The sequence below is a fragment of the Oncorhynchus masou genome, chromosome 25, assembly GCF_036934945.1.
Source record: "Oncorhynchus masou masou isolate Uvic2021 chromosome 25, UVic_Omas_1.1, whole genome shotgun sequence".
Taxonomy (NCBI): Eukaryota; Metazoa; Chordata; class Actinopteri; order Salmoniformes; family Salmonidae; genus Oncorhynchus; species Oncorhynchus masou.
The window spans coordinates 33021703-33046997 of NC_088236.1; the positions used below are offsets into that span (position 1 = coordinate 33021703).

The 25295-nt window shown below is 43.5% G+C and overlaps 1 protein-coding gene across 6 annotated transcripts in view; it reads left to right on the forward strand.

Moving 5' to 3' along the window:
* The window catches only part of LOC135514160 (pre-B-cell leukemia transcription factor 3-like), a 74856-nt gene that overhangs the window by 36964 nt on the left and 12597 nt on the right, over window positions 1-25295 (forward strand). For 3 of the 6 annotated variants that reach the window (XM_064937405.1, XM_064937407.1, XM_064937409.1), the window contains exons 3-6: window positions 21740-21981; window positions 22767-22957; window positions 23984-24119; window positions 25003-25032. In XM_064937405.1, the coding sequence (XP_064793477.1) occupies window positions 21740-21981; window positions 22767-22957; window positions 23984-24119; window positions 25003-25032 (599 nt within the window). The remainder of the gene's footprint in view (window positions 1-21739; window positions 21982-22766; window positions 22958-23983; window positions 24120-25002; window positions 25033-25295) is intronic. The other 3 variants (XM_064937406.1, XM_064937408.1, XM_064937410.1) reach the window with 1 other exon arrangement.

Below are 25295 nucleotides of genomic sequence, written 5' to 3' on the forward strand. Positions count from 1 at the left end.
CGATGAGCTGCCCAATCAGCGGTCTACTTGCATTAACCTTTTTAATTACCTGTATACACACCATTCTGTTGTTGGGGTATGCCCACACCATTCCAATACAGAAAAGCTATTTTTAACATAGAAGGAAAACTATTTTACTCGTATTGTAATTATATAATATGTATAGGTCATATTTCATAGAAGATAGGAAACACTGGGCAGTTACTGGGCTCATTGGTGTCATTGGTGTCATTTTAAACCATCTTTAAGACTATTGCAATGAATGCTTAGGTTCTCTTATACTCAGCATATGTATAAGGCGGGGCTCTCCAACCCTGGTCCTGGAGAGCTACCCCTCCTTTCGCTCCAACCCCAGTTGTAACTAACCTGATTCAGTTTATTAACCAGCTAATTATTAAAATCAGGTGTGCTAGATTAAGGTTGTAGGGAAAACCTACAGCTCTCCAGGAACAGGGTTGGAGTTAAAACCTACAGGACTGTAGCTCTCCAGGAACATGGTTGGAGTTAAAACCTACAGGACTGTAGCTCTCCAGGAACAGGGTTGGAGTTAAACCCTACAGGACGGTAGCTCTCCAGAAACATGGTTGGATTTAAAACCTACAGGACGGTAGTTCTCCAGGAACAGGGTTGGAGTTAAAACCTACAGAACAGTAGCTCTCCAGGAACAGGGTTGGAGTTAAAACCTACAGAACGGTAGCTCTCCAGAAACATGGTTGGATTTAAAACCTACAGGACGGTAGTTCTCCAGGAACAGGGTTGGAGTTAAAACCTACAGAACAGTAGCTCTCCAGGAACAAGGTTGGAGTTAAAACCTACAGAACAGTAGCTCTCCAGGAACAGGGTTGGAGATAAAATCTACAGAACAGTAGCTCTCCAGGAACAGGGTTGGAGTGCCCTGGTATAAGGAAATATGTATCTTCTTGCAAAACCAGATATACCCCATTTATGTCCTATTCATCTGATATAATGTACTACATTTAATAAAATCTGAGCTGGGCTCAGAAATAAGACAAACATGTTACCGTGTCTTACTTTACAAAAAGGTTAGTTATGCCTAACCCTACAGCAGACACCTGTGCTGCTGTCACACATTAAAATCTCCTTTCTGTTGTGTGGTAATGGGCCAGAGGGTGGATGGGTAACAGTACTTTAGCACCAATAGGCTCCTGCTCCTGCAGCCCAGGGGGATAGCCCCCCCCCCCAGAATGACAAGGTCAGCATGTTCTACAGAACCTGCCCATGATGGGCCTCTCTATAAGTCAAATAAATGAGTCTGTGTTAGCCGTAAACTCACATTGCGTTGCCAGTAAGCTACAGGAGCTCCTTCTGAGCAGGTCACACTATGCAGGGCTCCTGGCTCCTGAGAGATGGACACCACTGCCTTAACGGCAGTTCTTCATGCTGGCATGTTTTCACCTCATATACTTTACCACATAGAGCAAAACACAATCAATGTAAATGCCATAAAACAAGCAAGCTAAATAGCGTACCTAAATTGCTTACCACAATATACTCTGAGTGTACAAAACATTAGGAACACCTGCTCTTTCTGTGACAGACAAACCAGGTGAGTACAGGTGAAAGCTATGATCCGTTATTGATGTCACCTGTTAAATTCATTTCAATCAGTGTATATGAAGGGGAGGAGACATGTTTAAGAAGGATTTTTAAGCCTTGAGACAATTTAGACATGGATTGTGTACACTAAGTGTACAATACATTAGGAACACCTTCCTAATATTGAGTTGTACCCCTTTTGCCCTCAGAACAGCCTCAATTTGTTGGGGCATGGACTCCTCATGGTTTTGAAAGCGTTCCACAGGGGTGCTGGTCCACGTTGACTCCAATGCTTCCCACAGTTGTGTCAAGATGTCATTTGGGTGGAGGACCATTCTTGATACACACGGGAAACTGTTGAGCGTGAAGAACCCAGCAGCGTTGCAGTTCTGGCCACACTCAAACCGGTGCACCTGACACCTACAACCATACCCCGTTCAAAGACATTTAAATATTTTGTCTTGCCTATTGCCTCTGAATGGCACAGAGGGTTGAACAGTCAACACAGTGAGATCATCAAAAAATCTATCTGAAGCATTTGAGCCTCTCATGGAGAAAGCTAATTATGGTTGAAATGTTTTTCCAGGAAGCAAGATCTTCGTTATTGGCCAGAAATATGTTGTATTGTTTATTTCTGAAGTACCTACTTAGAACCAGTCAGCAGGCTAGTGAGATTGAGTTGTGCAGTTCACAAATAAGTGAAAAAGTCAACAACAACAAAAATTACTGCTCAAAATATCATTGTGCACTTTTCAAAACTGTGTCATCGCAATTACTAACTAAAGTCTTATCTCCAAAGGTATGCTTCTTTAGTACAACACATAAAGCAAGACACATGCTACCAAAGAAACAACTATTGTGTGGTACTAATTCATTTCCTCTTTAATCTCTGTGGTCATGTGAGTGAGTAGGCTGAGGTTATGGTTGTAATGATAATGAGTGTTGTTGAATGGCATCCTGCATTATACCTACTTCCTGTCCTGCCGGTAGAGCCATGCTGAAGACACCTCTGCTGATCTGCTAATGGACCAGGAACTGTAAGGCTATCCCCTGGCCTTGCTCTGACCCCTATGTGGAACTGAATTCCTCAGATGTTTGCAGGATCAAGTCACTTAATCTGTAGCACAGGCCTGGGCCAGAAACAGAGGACAAGGGAGTGAGAGAGAAAGAGAACGAGAGAGAGGGGGAGAAAGGGAGAGGCAGGAGCAGACAAGCGCAGCACTCTGCTGGAAGTCGGAGGGAGTAGACAATGTGCATACTTGAGAACTGCAAATGTCTGCCTTTCAAGTATCTATCCTAACCAGATTTAGAACGCTAAATGTTGGACCTACACATAAAATATGATGAATTTCAGTACTTGTAATTGCATAAATGAAAACAATCTATACCCTTTTAGAAACGGGCTTAAATTGAATATTCCTCCAGCATTGTTCTATTAGACGGAACTTGGTTTGTGTCTCTGACTGCATCCCTGTCGCTAACCAATCGTGAGAGACTTCCCATCAAGCCCCAACTGCTCCCACATGAAAGCAGCAATCCATAATTTCAGGTCTGTGTCACACACAAAAAGCAGGCTCTCTGTGCCTAATGGTTTGTCGAGCCTGATGCGAAAATGATATAGCTTAAATGGAATGAAACCTGGAGAAATATTTGAGAATAAGGCAATGATGTATTCTGAGGGGTGGAGAGGCTGGGCTGGGCCAGTATAAATAATGTATGTGCCGAGGCCCCTAAACATAAGCTGGAATTTGCTTCAGTACTTTTTTGTTCTCAATCACCTTGATGAAACAGTCCTGAAGTAGTCCCTTGAATGGCAGCTTGAATGAGACCCATGACAAGCATATTTCCCACCCCTGGCGCGAGGCTGCTTTCTGTAGTTAATGTTCCTCGATAAAGTGTTGCAGAGAAGTTAACCAGAAGAGCCTCCACTCTTGACGCAAGTGACAGCATTTGCATCAATTATGTAGTCTGTGGCGGCGGAGAGGGAGAGAAAGAGAGTGGAAGGGAGAAAGAGGGAGAGGAGAAGGGTTTGTGACAGAATGATGAGGCAAAATGAGCATTTCTACAAAAAAAGCGTTCTTTAAAAAATGTACATGAAAGCAATAGCGGCATTACATTTGGTAAAGGAGCGAGTGAGTCTATGCAGCATTTACTGTAGACATTAAACCCCAGGCAAAAGAAAGTGGAGCGGGTATTTCTTTGTCTGCTTTTCATTGACTGTAAGTTGAATATCTAGTGGCAGAAGCAGGACAATGGAGAGAGAGAGAGAGCGAGGGAGAGCGAGAGAGAGGAAGAGAGAGAATCCCTGCTCTGAGTGAACCTCCAGCCCCCTGATTGCTTTGTCAAACAGAGCAGGCATCAGCTGCTCCATAGACTCACCAAAGAGACCGGCTCTCACAGCCCAGCATAAGAAGCCAAATAAACTGCATTAATGAGGAGTGCACTGGAAAGGCTGTACTTTGTTCACAGGCTTACTGCAAGTGCTGGGGCACTCTGTGTAGGCATTCTCAGAAGAGTAACGTTGCCTTCTCCAAGGGATTTCTTATTATAAATGTGATCGTTTCAGTTATATTACCATGTGTTTACACCATACACTTCCTTCACCATTTGAGCAGTATTTTTAGTCCGGCATCATCAGGCTGTTTTAGTTTCCTAAGAGACGGTGCCAGTGTTGCCCTGGTCCTGCCACCTGTGTGGAGGGAGATGCCCAGCTGCTGTGGTTGTACTGAGCCAGTGGCAGTGGCGTGACCAAGCTGCACTGGCAGCACTGTGGCCACACTCCCTGGCAGAGGAGCTTATTTTAAACCATGTCCCAGATTTAATATACCCCAGCGCAGCACTTCTCTTCTGTGTGTCCATCCTCATGTCACATGCCACTGAAATACACACTTAAAGCTGTTGTGCCATGGTCTCCACACACACATACACATGCACGCACGAACACACACGCGCACGCACACACACACACATACACACGCACGCAGAACACACGCACGCACACACACATACACATGCACGCACGAAAACACACGCGCACAGACGCACGCACACGCACGCACACACACGCACACACACACATACACACGCACGAACACACACACGCACGCACATACGCACACACACACACACGCACGCACCTACACACATACACACACACACGCACACACACATACGCACGCACACACACACACACATACACACACCACCTGTCACTGCCTTTTATCCAACGTCAACCTTCAACTGTCTCGCTTATCCGTAGTGACACTATAGCAAAGTGCTTGACTGCTTTTTGCCAACAGACTGCAACACTTTAACTGTACTTAGTCATGCATCATTATGGCAGACTCAAAGCGGGGTGTCTGGGAATGCCTGCAGATGGTGGAGGCAGAGCCATTTGGAAGGGAAGGAACTGTGACAATGATGCTTATTGCATGAGTAAGTGTGTATGGACATGAGGAAGTGTGTATGGACATGAGGGCGTTTCTGAGTAACAATTACTGAAAGGAAACGCTTGTGAAAGACAAAACAAACAAACAACAACAAAATGACCAAAGGTCAGAAAAAACTATATCGTTGGTGTTGAATAATAACAGCCAGAAGTGACAGTGGGTACAGTAAGTGCTATTTCAGCATGCTTGTCCAGAACTATCTGTTTTTGAGATATGATATTGTATAGGAATTCTACATGCAGGTCTTTGTTAGGAAGAGGCTTGTATGTGTGTATTGATCAGACATTGTTCCTACAATCAATTACGTTGGCTGTGTAAAATAGCAACACCCTGCTGTCTTTGAGACCTAACCCTCTTGCATCCAGCACATTGGCTTTGTACGTTTACAAAAACTCATCTCGCAAAAACTGTCATACCATTACTGTCACTTGTCACTTGCTCTTTTGTTCAATATACAAGAAAGCTGTTACATTACAGCCTATGTTACACGTGGGTATTTTCAACAGATCTGTGCTGCTATGGAAAACTAAAATGCTGTTAACCACTTTCAATAGAAGCTGATTCAAGGTTCATATAAAAGGCTGGTTTCTTTATTCTTAAGGGGAATAATGAAACCATACTAACTCACAGAGAGAAGAAAATAGTATCTTTATTCCACATGATCATACAGTGACATATTCCTTTTGACATCATTGTGTAAAAGCAATGTCTCGCCCACATGAACTCTGTGACATTACCACGTCTATACACTTCCGGTTCCTTATTAGAAAGTAGGTGGCCTGGAGGAAAATCTACGTATTCATTTCCTATGGCATAACATATGCATATAGGTTCCTCATTTCATCTCCAATCTGTGTTATTCCTTTAAAAATTCACAACTGCCTGCAGTCCTCTTAAATATCCAATTTGACAACTTTTTAATCTGTCATTACGCTGTTTTGAAATAACCGCCAACTGTCGCAACTAAAAAAAATCTTAAATTATACTTGGAAATCGGAATTTAAATGATTCAAAGGGTGAAGGCTGTATATTTGTTTTTGCACAACTAATAATATGAGCCTGAGAGAAAAAAGGGTTCTACTTTGTTCAAATACTCATTTATTCATCATATTCACTCTGCCCACACATACAGTAGGCTGCTAAACCTAGTCTGCTAGTGTATTACCGTCATCCACTCTGGCTGTTCTCGGACTCTGTGTGCTCTGAGGACAGCCTGGTAGGGAGGGACACAGGAAAACAAAGTAATGGTTTTCATAGGACCACTGGACATCTATTAGCCCACTGCACTTCTGTCCTAACCTATTTCCACACATTGTTTCCTTTCCATTCTATTCTCCACTCTGACACAAAAGCCTATTTGCTATCACTTTTAAAATGGCATAAAAAATGCTAGCTACTAATGGAAGCACACGGCAGTCAAGTACATAATCACTGATATGACATTTGTAGTATTTTCTACAGTGCCCCCCTTTTGTTGTAAAACAACGTTCCAAAAATTCCTATTGACCCTGTACAACAATGGACCCCAAAATTATAACGTATATCTTAAAAAATATATAAATAGACCGCATCTGTTTTAAAGAGGCCTGTAAGATTACTGCAGCAGTACATTCTGAGTTGCAGTCAACATGACAGATGCCGTGTCTCCAACAACGTGTTTTAGTGGGGAAGACTTTGCCTTTGTTAGTGTGACCTTGTTGCCAGACTGGATCTGAATATTTCTGTGTTCGTTTGCTTAAAACAAGTTGCGCAGTTGACTTACGAGATGCTCAAAAGTCCTTCACCTATCAGGGAGAGTCACAGAGCAATGATAATTACTGGCGGTCTTTTCTTAGCTCTTTCTGATCTTTAGTGATCACAGATTATCCATCAAGCTAGAGAAATAATTACCCTGAATGTCTTGTGAACAGACTGGGAGCAGATGCTCATATACCACCACTGTCTCTACCAAGGTGAATGTTCTTGCATTTTCCCCCTGTATCACTGCCTAGTGAGATGGCCAGACAAGCCTCATTTGGACATCAAAGCAAATAAATAATGAAACAACTCAAATGAATGTAGTACCACTGGTCCAGATGAATGGGTTTAGTTCCCGGGCCCTCATCTAGCCTCTACCTCCTCCCTGTTCAGTCCTTATACCACAAGGCCTCTCTACCAATCTGGCCATGTTGGGCCCCCACTGTGAAGCAGCATGGCACTGGGAGTTGTGGAACCCAGTCCCCCCATAGCCCCAGGCTGCCTCTACCTTTGGTATGCTGCTCAAGGTGAAAAGGATCCCAGTTGGGTGTTTAACAATGCGTACGGCTTGGAACCGGGCTAACACTAACATGAGCTACTGTATCTTGAACAGGAATAGCAATGGTGCAGAGCACTGAACCTTGAGGAATATCTCCCTCCTATTTCCTGGGTGAACTCTTTGTCTTTGAGTGAATGAAGATGATCAGTTGTCTCAATTAGATGGTTTTGATCCATATTTTTCATCCACCATCAATATGGATGCCAGAAAGTAGTAATGATGAAACATCATTACTACCGTTCCAAGTGTCAGATTCGCAGGTTATACTGTACTAGAGTCACAACCATTGGAATAGCTTACAATAGTTACCGTGTAACATGCTAGTAAGTCAAAGTTCCCTGAGAAATTCAACAACTCCTGGACCGAGAGACATTTTTTATTGGCTTCTTGCTGCTTTTGCTGGTGTTCAATTTTATAGCAGACAGAGCACTTGTGACTTTGAGTAACAGAGCTCAGGGAAACTGCATGCTGGGCTCTATAGTGACTCTACCTCTGACCCAGAGTGAGGGAGGCTAGATTTATGAAATCCATATGTTTAATACATTTAATTTTGTCCAGGGGATTTGTATCGCTTATCACAGGATTTTAGGCTTGCAACATTTGGTGTATCACCAGTGGTGGTATTGTCTGAGGGGAAAGAAACGGACTAATAGTTGTTCCTGTAGATTTGTCTCATGACTCCTCCCACTCCAGACATTGTTGTGCAGATATGTGCAGTACATGCCTCCATGATACTTCAAATGGGTAAATTCCATGTCATTTCAGCAAGTGATGACACCCACTATCTCAGATTGTTCTGGAATAATTTCTGTAGTTAGGAAACAGATAAGATTAGCATTCCTGAAATATTATTTTGGTGAAACTGTATTTGATCCCTGAGAGATTAAGCTAATTGATTGCACCCAAATTGACCCTTTTCATTTATGGGATTCACATAATATTCAACAAAAATAGTAAGCAACATTTGATTTGGACCAAACTTCTTCCTACCATTGAGTACTTCCACAACACCCTTGTATCCATTTTCTGATCTCTTGTGTTTATTAAATGGATCACAACATTTTCTTTGCAACTTTGTGTAGAATATGAAAACAAAAATTCACCATACTCACAGGGAATACACTACAAAGGTTGAAGAAGCAATACTCCAAGCAGCAGCTCCATACTACTTGTCAGACATAGAGAACTGACTGTGTATCCTGGTTGTTGGGATGGGATTAGCGTGGGGTGTGGGGGGTCCGTGGGTGGCTTTTGACCATTTTATTGGATTCCTCACGTCCTACTCATTGTTAAGAAGAATTATGTTCCAAATTGGATGTTGGGTACGTTTTCAGCAACGGTAACTGCAGAAACAATTTCAGAACAATGTGACATGGTGGGTGTCAAAATCCTCTATGTTGTGCTTTTTGAGGTGGAATGACTCATACATGATCCTCCCTAAAAACATGCAAAAGAAATGGAAGACGGATATCCACATACAGCGATTGAATATTAGGTGTGTTATTTAAAAGACTGAAAATGGCCTCAATGTGATATACGACCTGTGGTGATATATGACCTCAGAGTATTCATACATAAAGCCACAGATATGATACACACAGTACAGTACTGTAGCCTGTTTTCAGAGGAACTTTCCCCATTGGTAAACACATCCTGTTGGGATAACAGATATGGAGAAAAGGGAAAGAACACAAAATGGACCAGACTAAAGAGAGGCCAGTCAGTCAGTTGCTGACCTATTAGCTTTTCTGAAGTGTTGACATAATGTAAAAGGTAGAAAGCCATGGCTTTGCTCTCACCTGTAATCAGGTAACAGTTTTTATAGTGTAGTGTTTGTCTTCGTAATGGTGTTTCCATTTAGGTAAGTCTGTGTCATCACCCTCCCATTTGGAGAGCAAACAGGACGGGAACTCTACCTTCTGGGTGCTGTCTGTGGTGGGAGTCAGAGAGTGGTACCATCTCCTGCTGCTGTTCTTTTAGAGATAAAAAATTCAAAGGGAGAGAGAGAGAGAGAGAGAGAGAGAGAGAGAGAGAGAGAGAGAGAGAGAGTTCACAACCTGGATCAGTAACTAGGCAGCATTTAATACAATGTGTCACTGCCCAACACAACCAGCTGTGTACTGACAGTGGCACAATTACTGTATAACCGTGTAACCAACGGTTATGTATGTAGACTGTCATGAAAATATAATAACCATCATAACCCCCCCCCCAAAAAAAAGAAATATATATATTTGTGTTTGTGGAACAAACATGTGCATGTGCTACCATAGAAATAGAATGAATAGAATGGGCATCCCCATTCAAGGGAGGACTGGTGGCCATAGCAACTGTACCCATAGGAGCAAAGCTGGAAGTAAAATATGTGCAAATGTCAGTTGAGTTGAATCAACAAAGCACAACATATATTTTAGCACATACAGTATTTTACTTCCTACTTTGCTCCTATGTGTACACTCGCTATGGCCACCAGTCCACCCACTATGCCATCATTGTCTTGAATGGGGATTCATTCTATTTCTAGGGCAGCTCATGCAGCCAGGAGCAGAGGAGAAAAAGAAACGGTTCTTACGGTGACCGTGGTCATTTGGCTGGCCAATTACCATCCTCCAAAATTCTATGACCATCACAGTTCTCTCTTGTGGAGGTGGATGTTTTTTTACATCGAGGATGTAGGCGAGTTTTATGTTGACAGATATACGTAGCGAGTGACGAGTGATAGTCAGAATGTATGAGGGCTCATAATGCTGTTGTCATCTTGTGATGCCATGTTGAAAATAAGCAGCTCACCTCTCTTTTCATTCAGGAGAGCCCGCAGCAGACAGCTCTGGCTTCTCGTCTGTATTTATTGACTTGTTTTACTAGCCTCAAAAACAGGGCGCTTTTATACAGGCCTGCTCAGTCTTAAGACTCTTCAGACATTTACATTATTCCTGGCTGAGTTACACACACACACATAAAAGGGCACGTCCCCAGGCCAGAGCGGGTATGCGCACTTCACACACACACACGTGGACGCCCAACAAATATGCTCAGAAAAATGTGATCATATCTCCATGCACTGTACAGTATGTCACAGGCGGCTACACATTACCCATGCATAAAGGCTACACAGATACATATTATATACTAGTATAGAGTTATTTTTTCATGATTTTCAATTAAATCTTTTGTCCATGCATGAAATATGAAATATTTTTGAGGGAGGGATTATACATTGTAGTTGAATATATATTTTTTGCGCATGCCTCTGTTAATAAAAGTAACGATTTGGAAAAGCTCTAAACATCATCTCTCCTCGGCTAATTTGCAGAACTAAGACGTCCAATATGTTGGGCTATAAATGATCATGAATATCAGCAGCAGAGTCACAGCAGAAGCGATGATCCCCAACCCAGCCCAAACCTTCAAACAGTATTTACATGATTTTTTTCTTCTGAATAAACCTCTTTTCTCTCCCACTGTGAGGATATTGAACCCTTTCACACAGATGTCATCTTAACCAAAGCTTATTAAAAAGATGGACATCAAAGTTGTGTGTGCCCATTTATCTTATACCACTCTAATTGGCCACCACAGACAAGAGAACAACATACTCCAAAATAAGAGATGTGGAGCCGTTGGGCTGGAGGGCTAAGAAAGAGGATGTCTTAAGTTCTCTCTGTGGATTCATTGCCAGTAAATCCTATGGAATGAAAATGCAGTGCTTTTCAAAAGTGTATGGGATTTCACAAACACATTGTGAAAGGCGATACCGTGAGTTAACACTTATGGCATGAGTACCCATTTTCTTTCTTCTTGTGTGTGTATGGGCGTGCAATGTACTGTGTTTGACCTGGAACCTCATGGTCTGCTTGATGTCTATGGGGCTATTTTTTTTTTACGTAGAAGCAGTGACATATGGCAATACAGTCTGAAAAGGTCAGCTGGTGGCTACACGGAAGTTGAGATTAAATGTATGTTTCCAACACGGAAGTTGAGATTAAATGTATGTTTCCATTCGTCTGTTATAGAACTGCAAGTTGACTGCAGGTATTCAACGTTAGCCATTTAAAAAAGGTTCATAGTTACAGCCCTTTGCCACTCCATCACTCCAACTCAGAGGCCAAGCTGAGTAATGGCCTATGTTTTCCACACAAAAGCTAAATCATTAATTGCCCACATACAGTAACCAAATGCCATCAAGAGCCCATGCTCTCATTAACCTGGCACCTAATTATCTGCTTCCAGTTTGAGTCGTGACGAGCCCCGGCATCTGAACCCAGTGCTTGTTGTGTCAGCAGTGGGCTGCAGCGCTACCGCAGCCCAGCCAGCCAGCTAGCAAGCCACTGCTCCATTAGGTGTGTACCACACAAAAGCCCTGTGCCGCAAAGGTTCTCTCCGCACACGCCGCCACAATGTTCCTCCCGTTAATGCCTTCCCTTCCAATTAAATCTGCAACTGTTAATTACTGTAATTATGGAGCAAGCCCCTCGCTCTGTCCCCCCCAACCCCCCCTCTCTCCCGGTAAGCCGAGACGAGATGGCACGGGAGCTGTTTTGCTTCGGTGAAGCCGTTGTAGAGAATTGAGTAGGGAGAGGGACTTGATTCACATGATGGGGGTGACGTGGGGGAGACTGGACGGTTCATCTTGGATAACTAGGGGAGGAAGTCACAGCCCATGGCCACTCCTCCAGACAAACTCATTAAATGGTGTGTAAAATACACTTTGAGAATAATTAGAAACAAATAACCTTTTTAACTTGTTCACTGGATACCAGACAAGCAGTAGCACCATAAATACAGAACAGTTACTCATACAATCAAATTAAACACAAAAAACAAAGGGTTTTTCCCTTTAGCAATTTGTTGTTGGAATTATTATAGACATTTTTATTTTATTGTGAATCCCTATTATAATAGCTTGTATTAAACCCCAATACCACTGCAGTACTGTCACAGTTATTCTTGCGATGGATATGATGTGATGCGTTGAGCAAAAGGAGAGCTGATTAAGAGTAGATTGGCAGCCTTCCTGGTAGTCTCTGTTCCTCTGTCCATCCTCTCTGGCCTGCTTCTGTCACATGCTGTTGTTGGGACTGGACGTTGATTTGTCCAGCTCCTCCTCAAAGTCACACTGCAGACCACAGCAACCTGCAGCATCAGGCACAACAATACACCAGAAGCTATGATGCTGCTGTTCAGGTACACGAGACTTGGGCTGACCTGAGCATTCTGTCTCTCCAAATCACATCCACTATTTACCTTAGGTCATAAACACTGGAAAAACAAATGTATGGTGCGCTTCTCAGCATTTCTCACCGCTCAGCAGTATGATATTCTTTTGTGTGTCAAAGACGGCCATTTTCCACCGGTACAGCCTCTGCCTCCAAGTGTAATTGGGACGATATACGTTAGCTCGGCTGTGAAGGGAATGTTAATTTATAATTTGGAGTCATATTCTTCTCTATGAAATACATTCTTCAGAGGGAAACAGCTCCTTCTCCTCCAGGCAGTGCAGTCTCTACCGTGGATACACTGCAACAAAATCTAAGTGATAGACTGTCAACTCTCGTGTAGAAATGCCACTGCAAAGAATAATTTGTCTGGCACTGGATCATGGTCTGCTGTATGTTCCCCATGCTGCTTTATGGTTTATGTGTGCATGACTAACACACATATACACACATATACACACACACACACACACACACACACACACACACACACACACGCACGCACGCACACGCACACACACACACACACACACACACACAAATTCTTCAACCCTAAACCATTTCTTTAGAGGACAACAGTAAAAACATGGGATTAATAACACCCTTAGCCTGTAGAATAATGTATGCATGGCTTCATGCACATGATGTTTAGATGAAATGGTATCTGTATATATGCCTGGTTGTCTGTGTGTACAGGACCTGCTGTGTGACCTGGTTTCATACAATCTTCTAATTAGGGAGCTGCAGAGAAGGCTGGAACGAGAGGAGGAGAGATTAGTTGCCTTTGGGTATTTCATAAGTGGCTTTCAGTGCCACATTTGCATTATGTGCTTGGGGTCTGAATAAAAAATCTGGGTACTTTTGCAGTAAATTGAGGCTAGCAGCTAAAAACCAAAAGTACATAAGATATGAAATGAAGAGGGAAGAAGCAACAAATGATCTTAGTCATATTGAAATTGTACATGAGCACTTTATTGTAAATCTAATTTATTTGTTACTAAAGTAGAGCAACATGCAATTTTTTTAAAGGTATAAATATGTCATATTTTTCTATTAGGTTTATGTTAATATTGATGGTAAGTGGTTCATTAGGTAAACAGGCAGAATTGAGTTGGTGATTGCTGCTGATCCCTGTATGTGTTCTGTAGGGTCAGTCTGTGTGCTGATCTGTAACGGAGGTCCTGTCCACTCATTTGGCCAGTCTCCCCGACCGCCGCGTGCGGCCGCCACAGCGAGGCCTGGTCAGCCATCACCGCGCCATTTGGCTGCCTGCCCACCACAGTCTGAGAGAGCAGCATTCAGAGTGGACACACACATACACACACACACGGACACACACACAGACACAGCAAGTGACACTAGGCCTTGTTTACCCAGTCTCCCTCCCTCAGTTTGCTCCCATCCTCTCTCCCTGGCCTGTCATGCCTTGTGTCACATTCCAGAAATGTCCGTGCCACAATGGGACAGTGATTCATTTTGGTGTACTCGGCAAAATGTCTACAAGATGTTTGTTCGGGTTATCTATTCCCACCCCCTAACCCATCCCCCCTCCCATCTTTCTGATTTGGAGTACACCCCCTCCCCATTAGCTTGTCAAAGCCTCCTTTGGGAGAGGAGAGCATCATCATCGAAGGACAAAGGCTACCTGAGCTGACAGGGATCTTCTTCTCTGACCGGAGCCACTTTTTGTCACGTCTTGTCCCTCCACCCTCGCGTGCTGTCCGTTTAGAATGTGCTGGTGGTGTATGACTTGACCCAGCACCGGGGGCTGTACCACTTCACTGTCAACGGGCCTGCTGATTATCTTATCACTCACCATACTGGGAGGAAATACAGCATCATGCTGGACAGGGATTCCCCAGTTTAGGGTCCCTTTCTTACCCTCTATTACTCTGCATTTAATCGGCATGCTCACTTGTTCATCCCCACAGTTACTCTTCCTTTAAAGTCAAACCCTTTGCGGTTTACATTGAATACAACGACAACTTGCATGCTTTGAAGTCTCTTTTTATTGAGATGGAATAGTAATGTAATGTGTGTATCATTTCCTATTGATGCAGTTTGAAAGAGAGAGTGTGAGCACGCATTGACAGACATGTGCAGAGAACTGTCAAAGCCACTGTTTCTGTCTATGGGGAAATATAATGATTTAGCCCCCGAATTAGACAGGATCCTTTTCAGCTCTTTCATGGTAAGAAAGAAATTGGAACAAAATGTGGCTAATGCGTGCTAGCTTTCCCTCAGTGTGATTGCCATTAACATTTGGAATAGCTAATGTGTATTAATGTGTTAATGGCATGTTAATTATGTACATGCTTGAGAGAGCCCGCAGGCATTCTCCCAGATTCTTTGTACCATGTGGATGTAGGCCAAGCTTATAAAAGACTTTAAGGACATCAATGAAAGAGAATCTTTATTTTTGATTTGCCAGAACAAAAGATATCCAATGGTAATTTGATGCACTTCCTTGCTTCCAAAGAGGACAGCTACTGATCCGGGGGCTTTGAAAATTGAGATGATATCAAGTCAAAAGAGACATGGGAACAAGACTGTAGTGACACGGTGCTCTTTGTGATAGTGTTTCTCTTAAGTCCTCCGTGGTCTCTGGTGTGTTGCTTTGGCAGTGTGGTCTAATCACATGGTGGAAATCAGGGATCTTCACTAATACACACAACAGAGAGGGCTGAGAGGAGAGAGGAGAACCACAGCCTGCCCGTATCTGTACTGCCTGAGATTGTCTCCTGGTTTAAGAGAGATGACCTTTGCAATTATTGACAGAAAATAAATTCTGTTTCGATTAGTTAGCTTTGGGAGACCTTTGTGGATCGATGCAATTAGATGCAGAGTGTGTAGATATGTGCTGGGCCCATTCGTTGGAAGCATTGAGCAGGAAAGGAACTGCAGGGGATCAGGGTTAAGTGTATCGAACAGGATATTTTGAAAGCAGTGGAAGTTACAGAGATACAATGTGTTCTTTCAAATACAGCAAGGCACACAGTTTCCTAACAATTTACGACACTATTCTACAGTTTATATTGTTCCATATTCTTAGCCCTCTATCCAATCACATGCTATAGAGAGAACAATAATTAGTCTTTTGATTCAATCTGTGGAAGAAATATTAAAAGAAAGGAAATGCAAAACGAAGAAAATCATCTCATTAGAAAAAATGATTGTCTCTGTTCTCTATAACAGTGTAGTACTGCAGTATGAACTGGTGGATAACCCTGCTCCAGCCCCTGATTCTGCTCCTCTACTCAGAAGCTCACATTAACCCAGCAGGGCTCTACCTTTATGGCTCTCCAGCTCACACTTCAGTGATGAGAGTAAACAAGCACTGGCCAAAGGTCAGCTAAGCCAACGGAATGAAAGAGGGCACAGGGGGAAAGAGGTGGTAAGAAGGAGAGGCTGGAGGCACTGCTCAGATCACTGTCAGAACTTCAAGCAGGGGTGATGAACGAGACAACAGCCTGAAACCGGAAATGATCATAAACAGAGGAGGGGAGAGAGGCTGTGAGAGACGCCTGCTTTGTCTTTATCTGTCGTATGTGTTATTGTCTCGGATCAGATACGACATTGAAACATGTACAAATAAAAAGTCAGGCCAGACCTCGCTGATATGAATGTATTAATCACATTGTCGACTTCTATTCCTTTCAACCCTAGAGGAGAAATTAGGTATTAAGTAACATGAACAAAGATTTCAATGATGAGAGAAAACAAAAATACAAGGAGAGTGAGAGGGAGAGGGAGAGGAACACCCCGCTGGGCACAGGCGTCATTCCAACGTCTAGTTTTGATTGACATTTGGTTGAGTTGTCAACTAACGTGAAATCAACAAGAAATCCCCCCCCCCAAACTTAATCACCATGATATTGGATTTAGCTTAAAAGTTGGGTGAAAAAAAAAAGACAATTCCCTTACAGTACGTTGATCACTTTTTTGCAAATCCAATCAGTTTTCCACGAGGATTTCACACCATCACATATACTATATTGTTTTGGGTTGAAATGACATGGAAACAACATTGATTCAACCAGTTTTTACCCAGTGGGACAGTAGTAGATAGACTTTGTGAGGAAAATCGCAGCACTTGGTCTTTTGAATGAGAGCTGCTCCCTACTGTATGTTGAGCCAGGTGGAGGGTGGCAGTGTTTCCAAACGTGTTTGTTATGGATGGGGCTCGATAGCTGCTCTGGCACAAACACACCCTAGTGGGCTGCTGGAGGGGCGGCACAATCTCAGACCAGTAGAGTAATCATTTTTATCCCGCTGATTTCCCAAATAGAAATGGACACTTATGATAAAAATGTCATGGCCACTCCACACGTCAGCTTCATAACAGGATTACATGTCACTTCCTAATACCTCGGTCTGTTTTCCCAAGCTCTGAATGGCCACATTATTGCTCATAGGAACTTTGAGGTAATATATGGTAAGAGACAAGGAGCTCTTTATGGCCGGTGATTATTTGGTTGGAATGAAACCAGTGATTTATGTCCATTTAACTGAAAAGCCCTGTAAATTCCCCCAGCTGTATTTCCCCTGGATAAAGAGTGGAGTGAAAGTGACAACATGTGCTTGGTGTGGAAATGTGAACGGCTGCTCTCAGAGTTCTAGTTAATATACCTGACATGAAAAACGTGCCTACCTACTTACTAGCACCTCCAGCACAAAGGAAAGTGCAGACCTAAACAAGTGTCTGCAGCAAAAGGTAGACAAAAGTAGATCAACCTCCAGCTATTGTCACCACCATAGATACGATTCTAATAGCTTAGCATCTTTGCAGGTATGATGGGGATGGGGTTAGAGTTAGTGGAGTTAATGGCATATTGTCCACATGGGGGATTTGGCTTGGCAGACCTGATGCTACAACTCTTCCAGCATCAGTGTCTCTGTCACGTTCTGACCTTTATTTCCTTTGTTTTGTCATTATTTAGTATGGTCAGGGGCGTGAGTTAGGGGGGGCAGTCTATGTTTGTTTTTCTATGATTTGGGTATTTCTATGTTTCGGCCTAGTATGGTTCTCAATCAGAGGCAGGTGTCATTAGTTGTCTCTGATTGAGAATCATACTTAGGTAGCCTGGGTTTCACTGTGTGTTTGTGGGTGATTGTTCCTGTCTCTGTGTTTTGCACCAGATAGGGCTGTTTTTGGTTTTCCACATTTATTGTTTTGTAGTGTTCATGTTTATCTTTTTTTTATTAAACATGAATCAATATAACCACGCTGCGTTTTGGTCCGCCTCTCCTTCACCACAAGAAAACCGTTACAGTCTCCAACACAAATGACCACATTCATCCTCTACTTTCACACCATTACACCTACAAGACAAACATCCAGACCATCCATGAATAGACACACATTTGTCTTGCATTCGCATCTCCACATCTGAACTACACACACCAAACACACCAATGTCAATTGGGAATGTGATAGGAGAAATGACATCATGTTCATTTAAAAGGACCATATAGTGTCACTGTTTTCAGCTCAATTTTGTGTTTATGTGTCTGAGCGAGAGAGAGAGAGGCTTAACACACTCCAGTGCCTACTCACTAGGTGTGCTGGGTCAGTCGCTCAGTCAGTGCCAGGCACTTCTGGCGCGACAGAGATGGCCGCCTCACTTTGCGTTCCTAGGAAACTATGCAGTATTTAGTTTTTTTATGTGTTATTTCTGACATTGTTACCCCAGGAAATCTTAGGTGTTATTACATACAGTCGGGAGGAACTATTGGATATAAGAGCAACGTCAATTCACCAACATTACGACCAGGAATACGACTTTCCCGAAGTGGATCCTCTGTTTGGCCCACCACTCAGGACAATGGATTGGATCCCAGCCGGCGACCCAAAAACAACGGCGCCACAGAAGGGGCAGACAGAGCTGTCTTCTGGTCAGGCTCCGTAGACGGGCACATTGCGCACCGCTCCCAAGCATACTACTCGCCAATGGTCAGTCTCTTGACAACAAGGTAGATGAAATCCAAGCAAGAGTTGCCTTCCAGAGAGACATCAGAGATTGTAACGTTCTTTGTTTCACAGAAACATGGCTCACTCGAGACACTCTATCGTAGTCTGTACAGCCTCCTGGTTTCTTCACGCATCGCGCCGACAGAAACAAGCATCTCTCTGGTAAGAAGAAGCAAACCGGGCTGGCAAAACCCTAGATCATTTTTATTCCAACTTCCGCTACGCATATAAGGCCCTCCCCCACCCTCCTTTTGGAAAAGCTGACCACGACTCCATTTTGTTGCTCCCAGCCTATAGACAGAAACTGAAACAGGAAGCACTCGCGCTCAGGTCTGTTCAACGCTGGTCTGACCAATCTGATTCCACGCTTCAAGATTGCTTCGATCACGTGGATTGGGATATGTTCTGCATAGGGGCGGACAACAACATTGATGAATACGCTGATTCAGTGAGCGAGTTTATTAGCAAGTGCATCGTTGATGTTGTACCCACAGTGTCTATTAAAACATTCCCCAACCAGAAACCGTGGATTGATGGTAGCATTCGCGCAAAACTGAAAGCGTGAACCACTGCTTTTAATCAGGGCAAGGTGACCGGGAAACATGACCGAATACAAACAGTGTAGCTATTCCCTCCGCAAGGCAATCAAACAAGCTAAGCGTCAGTATAGAGACAAAGTGGAGTCGAAATTTAACGGCTCAGACATGAGAGGTATGTGGCAGGGTCTACAGTCAATCACAAAAGAAAAATCAGCCCTGTCGCGGACCACAATGTCTTGCTCCCAGACAGACTAAACAACTTCTTTGCTCGCTTTAAGGACAATACAGTGCCACTGACACGGCTCGCTACCAAAACCTGCGGGCTCTCCTTCACTGCGGCCAACGTGAGTAAAACATTTAAATGTGTTAACCATCGCAAGGCTGCAGACCCATATCCACATTGATGGGACAGTAGTGGACAGTAGTGGAGAGGGTGGAAAGTTCTAAGTTCCTCGGCGTACACATCACGGACAAACTGAAATCGTCCACCCACACAGACAGCGTGGTGAAGAAGGCGCAGCAGCGCCTCTTCAACCTCAGGAGGCTGAAGAAATTTGGCTTGTCACCAAAAACACTCACAAACTTTTACAGATGCACAATCGAGAGCATGCTGTCGGGCTGTATCACCACCTGGTACGGCAACTGCTCCGCCCATAACAGTAAGGCTCTCCAGAGGGTAGTGAGGTCTGCACAATGCGTCACCGGGGGGAAATTTCCTGCCCTCCAGGACACCTCCAGGACACCTACACCAACCAATGTCACAGGAAGGCCAAAAAGATCATCAAGGACAACAACCACCCAAGCCACTGCCTGTTCACCTCGCTATCATCCAGAAGGTGAGGTCAGTACAGGTGCATCAAAGCTAGGACCGAGAGACTGAAAAACAGCTTTTATCTCAAGACTGTTAAACAGCCATCACCAACATTGAGTGGCTGCTGCCAAGATACTGACTCAACTCTAGCCACTTTAATAATGGTGTAATAAATGTATCACTAGCCACTTTAAACAATGCCACTAATGTTTACATACCCTACATTACTCATCTTATATGTATATACTGTACTCTATACCATCTACTGCATCTTGCCATCTTGATGTAATAAATGTATCACTAGCCACTTTAAACAATGGCACTTTTTATAATGTTTACATACCCTACATTACTCATCTCATATGTATATACTGTACTCTATACCATCTACTGCATCTTGCCTATGCCGTTCGGCCATCACTCATTCATATATTTGCATGTACATATTCTTGTGAAATTGTTAGGTTAGATTACTTGCTAGATTTTACTGCATGGTCGGAACTAGAAGCACAAGCATTTCACTACACTCGCATTAACATCTGCAAACCATGTGTATGTGACAAATAAAATTTGATTTGATTTGAGAGGGCCTCTGATTGCTAGGCTACTGCCTCACACAATAGAACCACTAATCTTCTTATTTGGAATTCAGAGGCTCACCATATCTTAATGAAGCCTTAATGAGCTGCTGGAAATCCCTGAATCGCAGGCAGATTATTGAATTGAGACAACTCTGGTAATCATAACGTCTGAGTGGGCACTCAGTGTTTACTGCAGATTGGGTGCAGTTTTTTTAATCCATTTATTAGACTGAATAATATAGGGCTATTTGGCTGGTAATTCTGAACTGCTGCAGTCTTTTTTTCTTTGCAGCCGGCATGGCAACATTCTCTATGCGCGCAGGTGTGCTCCGAGGCTGACTGATGGCTAATCAGGATTTGTTGAAAGATAAGAAAGAAAGAAAAAAGAAACAGCAGCAAAAGTCAGCGCTCAACGATTTGTGGGTGTGTGCGTGCACGGGCATGTGCCCTGAGGTTTCTTAGTTGCAGAGTAAATAAGTGCACAATTAGCAGGATTTTTTTTTTTTATAGTGTAGTAGTACACTAGTTCTCGCAGATTGTTGTAAATGAAGTGGAATAATGCAAAAAATGTGTTTCATCTCAGAAAACAAAGTGACAATTGTGATTTAAGGCTCTGCTCTATGCCGAAAAGGCAGACACATGCTTGAGGTATATTCATCCTTTCGGAGAATAGAAGCGCTACCTTGCAGTTGAGCTTTTGTCAGTTTATGGATGTTGCTGTCATGTAAGGTAACCTGTACACACAGTGAGCAGCACAGTGTGCAGTTAAAAGAAGGCATGGGCAACAAGAATACAGACCATACACAGGAAGTACCCAATCCATGCCCACAGGGGACTACCTGTCCCACACTACGGCTTTACGATTCTGTTGAGGTAATGGCGTTAATTACCCCTGCAATGTTTGCACGTACCAGAATTCAGACATCCAGTGAATTTGGGCTTTAGTGGCTCACTGCTCAGGATTCTGTACAAGACAATACTTGTGAGGCTAGTACTTTAGCTGCATAATTTGAGCTGTTGTGTGTTTTCCACCCTAATGGAAATCACCCAGTCAGCCATGGAGTTGTTTGAGAATATGTGTCTAGGTGTGGTTCTTGGTGAGCCAATCAAACTCACCCTCTGGTTTCAAAGGAACACTAAACAAATAATGGAGTGATATTACTTTTCAGTTACCATGGAGGTTCTGCCATATCATACAGCCCACTAATCAAAAAGCCTCTGTGTCATGTCTGGAGGTCTGGATGTCATTATGTCTCTCTCTCTCTCTCTCTCTCTCTCTCTCTCTCTCTCTCTTTCTCTCTCTCTCTGTTGTCTCTCAGGCCTCAGCATCCGTGGTTCCCAAGAGGAGGACCCTCCTGACCCCCAGCTCATGCGCCTGGACAACATGCTGCTGGCGGAGGGCGTGTCAGGACCAGAGAAAGGGGGTGGATCAGCCGCTGCAGCCGCTGCAGCTGCAGCCTCGGGCGGGGCCTCAGACAACTCCATCGAACACTCAGACTACAGATCCAAACTCACCCAGATCAGACAGATCTACCACACAGAGCTGGAGAAATACGAACAGGTGGGTGTGAGTCACACCTTTAACCTCCTTTACATCACACCTTTAAGCTTCATAGGCTTGCATGATGTTTTTCATTCTCACTTTGCCCTGATGTTCTAGAAATATTGCCAGTAATATTAACCACCATGAGTACAAAACTGGGAACAAAATATTCCCCTTGTAATATTGTAAACATGTATATATTGTGTGGGTCGTGAACAAATTCTGAGGAGTGGTGCAGTCGTCTCAGTAAAATGAGAATATGATCAACTCATTAGGCTGCCACGTTGAGCTTCAGCAATAAAACAGAGGAGGATTATAGGAGAAAATGAAAGGTTGGAACACTGCCTCAGCAACGCGGCGAGGTAAATTACACAAATGTACTCTCTCATTCTGAGAGATAGCGTTGCCTGGAGTGAAGGCATCTTTCTTAGGGGTGTTTCCTTGTTTAATTATCTAAATGTAAATACTTAACGAATTTTACTCAGAGTAATGAGCTAAAGTGTGCACAACGTAAATTAGTTATTCTAATGAATCATGTATGAACTACTGGTTTAACAAAAAGCTGGTTAAATTCTCTCTGTGCTGGGACAAAGCCAAATTGCAAATCGGCATTTGCATTCATAGATGACTTCACCTATTAAGTCATTGAAGCACTCAGCAGTAGGATAAATACAGGGCACGTTCAGTGAAGATGCTTTTAACCAAGGGAGGCGGGTCAGCTACTTAGAGAGTTGTACCTAGCCAAAAGATACAGCCAGGAGGACGCTAACAGGGCTGGGTTGTGCTCTGTGATTTCTCTGCAGGCGTGTAACGAGTTCACCACCCATGTGATGAACCTGCTGAGGGAGCAGAGTCGCACGCGACCCATCTCTCCCAAAGAGATCGAGCGCATGGTGGGGATTATCCACCGCAAGTTCAGCTCCATCCAGATGCAGCTCAAACAGAGCACCTGTGAGGCCGTCATGATCCTGCGCTCCAGATTCCTTGATGCCAGGTCAGTGTGTAAATATGTGCGTGTGTGTTCCTGTGTGTTTCACTGTGATGCACAAAACCAATGTTTCTAGCCTGGAGCATTGGAAGGTACCCATAAGACAGAACTCTATGTAGACATATGATCGTAATAACAACATTAGAGAAATGCACTTCCTGTCTGAGAAAAAACGAACCCACAACATACAGCGTCAAAGAGCACACTGCAAATATTCACAGATGATCTTGCCATAAAGTGCATTCGTTATGTATTATAGCCATCTTCTCAAAACAATCATCTGCTAGCACCTGAAAGCAGTTTAGATTAAATGAAGCAGGAACAAAGTCATGTGTAATTGGTGGAGTGGAGGTCATGAGCAGGTGTTCTGGATTACTGTAATAACAAACAGTTTGTGGAGTGGAGCTCTAAAGAGAGCGGGAGGAAGTTTAGGGCTAAAGCAAACCAAGCAGAAGCACATTTGCTTCCCATTGCTTTCGTGAAGTGCAGTAAACAAGGCAAAATAAGTTAATGCTCAATAACATGGTAAGTAGTGCCCTGGGGGGAAGAAGGGGACCCGGATCTAGTTAGAGTTGCTTTGTTCCCACTGAAGTTCCCTGGGGCTGTGGCACTTCAGGAAGAATGCTCAGCTGGGCATGTTGTGATTTTTATAATGTACCGAGATGCACTCTGACTGGGCAATTGGGCCTAGCTCTCCATCACCACGCCTACCCATCCACTGCACTAAACACTACACATTACACGCTTGGACTGGAGATCAGAGACCAACAGACCAAATTAAGCAATGTACTGTACGTGTTTGTGTTGTGTGTGTTTGTGGGTCGCCGGATGGCTTGGTGTGTGTTGATGAGGATGGTGCTGAAAGGCAGGACACAATATTCTGCTCCTGACGCCTCTCTCAGACCCACATTCCTCATTATTTTCACCATTTATGTGTGAGATTGATTGTGCAATTTGTCTGTTCCAAATGGATGAGTTAATACTGGTCTTGCTAATGAGCTTGGCCTTTCTCTCATTTTGTTCACTTTTCAGGCGGAAAAGGAGAAACTTCAGCAAGCAGGCGACGGAAATCTTAAACGAGTATTTCTACTCGCACCTCAGCAACCCATATCCCAGTGAAGAAGCCAAAGAGGAGTTGGCCAAGAAGTGCAGCATCACAGTATCCCAGGTGGGTGCAGATTCCTTGTCTCAGACGCAGTGGCTGTTGGGTAATCAGGGGGGAAAAGGCAGTAAACGAGGCCCCTGGCTGCAACACCAGACCAGCCTGGAAGGACGGCTATTCCGCACTATCAGAGCCCAGTGTCTTTATCTTACCCTAATGACACCTCAGTTCGGGCGTGTTCGGCCTATCGCAGCAGTAGCCATGGGGAGTGGAGGTCAGTGTCCTCAATAGTGGCCTCAATAGGAGGTCTACAGTGGGTTAGCCCTCCATAGCTATCCACTCTAGGCCTGTTAATCCTCCATATATGTCAACTCTGGGCCTACAGTATGTTAGCCTTTCAATAGCTGTCCACTCTGGGTCTCCTGCCATTTTCTTTCTCATTCCCATCTGCCATGCGTGTTCTCTGTCTGCCTGATCAGTCCAGGTGACTGGATGTCTACCAGTATAGGTTATCCAGTAAATAAATATGATTTTTAAGGTGTACGTGTGTGGTCACATTGGCTTGTACATGGAGACGACACTGCTTCACCCACTAAACATTTTGTTTTTACAGACAACTTATGTGACTTTCCCACTTGACCTTTAGCCTAATAGTTGGGTTAACCTGAAGGCAATATAATCTCTCACACCCAACCCCCACACCCAAACCAATTTAGTATTGTTATCTTCCTGCACTCTGTTCTGCTACTATTGTTACAACTTGAACCATTTAGATTTTTGTATTCTAGTTCAGATGTTAATCCATGGCTGTTCCAATTTGAGAATTACCTATACAAGAAACACTGATTTGCAATGTTCTCTCTTTTCTGTGGGGAGGGGGTGTGAAAGGGTATATTGAGTGTAGTCATGCAGTCAGATACTGTAAAAGCCCATTCTTTTTTGCCTTCAGGGGGTGGGAAGCACCATCACAGTATCACAGGTATGTCATGACTTCTCCTGATCCACTGTTGTTGTTTTCATTCTTTGTATATTTTCTTTGTTTCTGTATGTGCACCTTCACAGTCTACCACTGCACACAGCTCCCCTCCCTCACACAAATGGACTGATATCCTGGCATAACAAATGTATCCGATGCTATTTTCATGTAGGCATAACATGATTACAGTTTTACTGTAGGTTTGGCACCAAGCAAGTTCCACTGTGATACATAGAACGTGTTATTTTGCTGTGAATCTCACACAT